We start from the raw sequence: 3,322 nt of genomic DNA, 5'->3' as shown, positions 1-3,322 counted from the left end.
GAATTTATCAAATTATTATTGATTATAAATATCGTTTTAACATGTCAAGTGACACGTGACGTGCTAGGTGTCATTATCCTGACACGTCAACCAATCATCTGGTGTCACGTGGCACTTAACGTGACACATCATCATCTAACTAATGGAAAGACTAATTTGGCTTACGTTTTATTTTTCAAGGACTAATATGACTAAAAAAATCATTTGAAAACTAATTTGAAAAATCGGTAATCTTTCAGGGACAAATTTAACTATTAACCCTGAATAATTTATTATATCTTTTAGCACAGCTCTTCATTCAAAACTACTTAACCTTCTCTTACAAATTCTACATCTCATCAGAAAAAATGGAACAGCAGAAGGATCAAACTCCTAAACCGCACTAATCGAACTAAATACAGACTTATGAATGGCTTTACTATGACAACCCCAGGATCCAAATTCTAGCATGGAATATTGCCCTCAAAGTTGTTAGACAAACATAATTTGGATAAATGCAATACCCTTTTACAGAGAAAACAATTTCCTACTGCTAGCAGCCAGATATCCTTTTTACATAGAAAGATAACCAAAGCTGGTTTACAGTTTATATACCTTGGTATTCTGACATCATATAGGAACCCACATATCAGCAAAAAAATGCATGAGAGCAGCGGGGAAAGAGGGAATATAAATAGATAGTATTTAACGGTTGCCGGTCTGGAGGAGAAAATTATAATAAACATGTAATGATAATGGGAGAGTATATGCATGAGAGGAAAAGGGAGAATTAAAGTCAAACTGAGAGAAACTTGGTATGGTATTAGGACTTTAGGACGGTGAAGAGCTCAATAAAAAAGCCTAAGTTTTTCTCTTTCTTCCATTTTTTGTGCTTGGAAACCAACAACCAATATCATACATTTGGGCAAGAGATTTATTTATATATCCACTAGGTGAGATTGGTTACATACATCAAATGATACAATAGTGCCCAATCATAAACCATATATATTTAAACCTCTTGATAATTTCCTCTAAGGTTTTCTTAGTTCTTCCCCTACCTCTAGCAACAATACCCATCCATCTTATCCATTCTCTTAAATGGAGCGTCGATAGCTCATCTACGAAAACATTAATATTGTCCAAGACAAGATCTTTCCATCTCTACAGTTGATGTTATTACAACTCTCTAATGCACTCATTCCTAATGATATCTAAGTCCAGTGACACTAGTGAGTCCACTCATCTACTAAGTATCTTCATCTATGCAATTTATCTGGTAGGTACATAAATGAGATACCTATTTATATCACCTACACACTGCTTAGCAATTTTATTTCTTTATTTACCTTTTACACTACTAATATTATGCTTATGGTTTTGTATATTTGATTTCTTGGATATGACACAAGACATTAAGTCGTTAACCAAAAAGGCGAAAACACCTATTTATGTCATGAACAATTCCAATGCAACCAAATGTATGATGTTAAATCCTGCATACTTCAAGAGAATTTGATTTACTCTTTAAAAAGGTCAGCAGAGTCTACATTGAAGAAAAATAAGAGCAAAGACATCCATATTTTGTGCAGCAACAAGAAATATAACTCAAGCACAAAACAATTTACAGCTTCCTGAAATTTCTACAAGCAAACATAGTCCATAAGTACCAAAACAGTGTATGAAATTTATTCTTTTGAATCTACAATAAGTCAGCCCATCTACAACGAGCCAATGGAATATAGAAGGGAAAAAAGATTATACAACACAAGGCATAGGCACAACACAAGAACTTTTCATTCTTCCTCTGCAACAACACTAATCTCACCTTTTTCCAGTAAATCGTAAAAGGCCCTGACTTTTCTCTGTTCATTCCAGTGATGCATCTTCCAGACACTACCAGCAGCTAATCCAAGTGTTATTCCGATTATTATCTCCTTCACAACACTCGGTCCCTTCAAGGTAGCATGAGCAATCCTAGGACCAGACATTTCCTTCAAGCTTGTTAATTCTGCAAGTTACAAATTTGGGTCTATGTAAATATTTAATCACATAAAAGCGGTATATTCAAAACATGCTGAGCAATAATCAATCTGAAAGCATATTTGTTTCAACGGAATTGTAGAAAAATAATGCACAAAACAAATAAAAAGAGAAGAGGCATCTAATGCAAGCCATTTTGGCACAACTCATAATTGGGTGAACAATTCGGAAATTATCATTTCAGTTCTTCATCAAGAAATTTACAGCCCCATTTGTAATGGCCTCCCAAACTATATAGCTCACAACAAATCATAAATGCTGACACACATTATACTTCCAATGAAGACAAACACTACAATGACTACTAGAACATGAACCAAAGCAATGAAAATTACGGCATAAAGATAAGCATACACAAAAACACACATTATCCCTTAACCTTATACACCTTTTCAATTTTATACACCAAATTATTAGCTTGTACAGCTTTTTTTAGGCTTACCAAACATTCTGCAAAATAAAGTTTGCCTTAGCAAAAAATTAAGAAACTCTATCATGGAACCAGACAACCAAAAACATAATTCACTTTTCCCCAATTATCTTTTAGTTTTGAAAAACCTTATGTCACCAGATTTGGCTTTAATAAACACAATAATACACGCACATGATCAAGAGAATTCAGCGTAAATTTAGCGTAAGAGGTGGAGCGTTCAATAAATTGCATCAATCAAAGTGGCCAACAGAACAAACAAACAAAAAAAATCGATTCTCTATGAACTAGTTAACTGAATTACGGAAATTAATCATTCTATAATGAATTTAGATTGAAAATGAAGATATAAAAGGGGTATAATACCAGAATCAGCGTGGCAGCAGTGGCAGGGCTTGAAGATCCGGATGAGAACTGAGAAGAGGGTTTGGCGAATGCGAACCGTAGACGAAGTCTCGCGAACGTGATATTGGTAATGGTAGATATGATATGACCATTGACCACTACGAAGGGTGCCTTGTAAGAAATAAAAAAACCGCACAACCATGAACCATTTTTTTTTAAAGATAAATATTATTTTATTAATATAAAATAAAAGTGTTTTCATAAGGAAGTACAAAAGAATTGGGTATTTTTATTTATCACTAACTTTAACTGAAAGACTAAGAGCTTAGAAAAGAGTAAAGTAAGAGTAAAGAAAATTAGCAGCATCTATCAGGTATGACTTACGAGTTCACGCACTAAATTGCTGGCTTCTTTCACTATCTCTGGTGCCGGGTTTATTACCTTCTCAAAAGCACACCGATTCCTCGCTTTCCAAGTGCTTCAACACAGCGCCGCTATGAGGAGGGTATTTTGTCTACCATCGAA

At 34.4% G+C, this 3,322-nt stretch overlaps 1 protein-coding gene across 1 annotated transcript; it reads right to left on the bottom strand.

Annotated features, from left to right (window-relative positions):
* LOC107619675 lies at positions 1,481-3,008 on the bottom strand. The gene is made up of 2 exons (XM_016321972.2): positions 2,819-3,008; positions 1,481-1,990 (listed from the first exon to the last, which is right to left on the bottom strand). The coding sequence occupies exons 1-2, from the start codon at positions 2,997-2,999 to the stop codon at positions 1,776-1,778; spliced, it is 396 nt and encodes a 131-aa protein (XP_016177458.1). The 5' UTR covers positions 3,000-3,008; the 3' UTR covers positions 1,481-1,775.

Source organism: Arachis ipaensis, chromosome B09 (assembly GCF_000816755.2).
Source record: "Arachis ipaensis cultivar K30076 chromosome B09, Araip1.1, whole genome shotgun sequence".
NCBI lineage: Eukaryota > Viridiplantae > Streptophyta > Magnoliopsida > Fabales > Fabaceae > Arachis > Arachis ipaensis.
Note: the sequence above shows the minus strand (reverse complement) of the source record. Positions and strands in the feature narration are given on the sequence as shown.

What these genes read in the sequence shown, in the direction of transcription:
- LOC107619675 (XM_016321972.2), bottom strand. Translation starts at nt 2,999, where the DNA reads ATGGTTGTGCGGTTTTTTTATTTCTTACAAGGCACCCTTCGTAGTGGT. An exon ending in CTGCTGCCACGCTGATTCTG is followed by an intron (nt 1,991 to 2,818) that starts GTATTATACCCC and finishes TGTAACTTGCAG; the next exon opens with AATTAACAAGCTTGAAGGAA.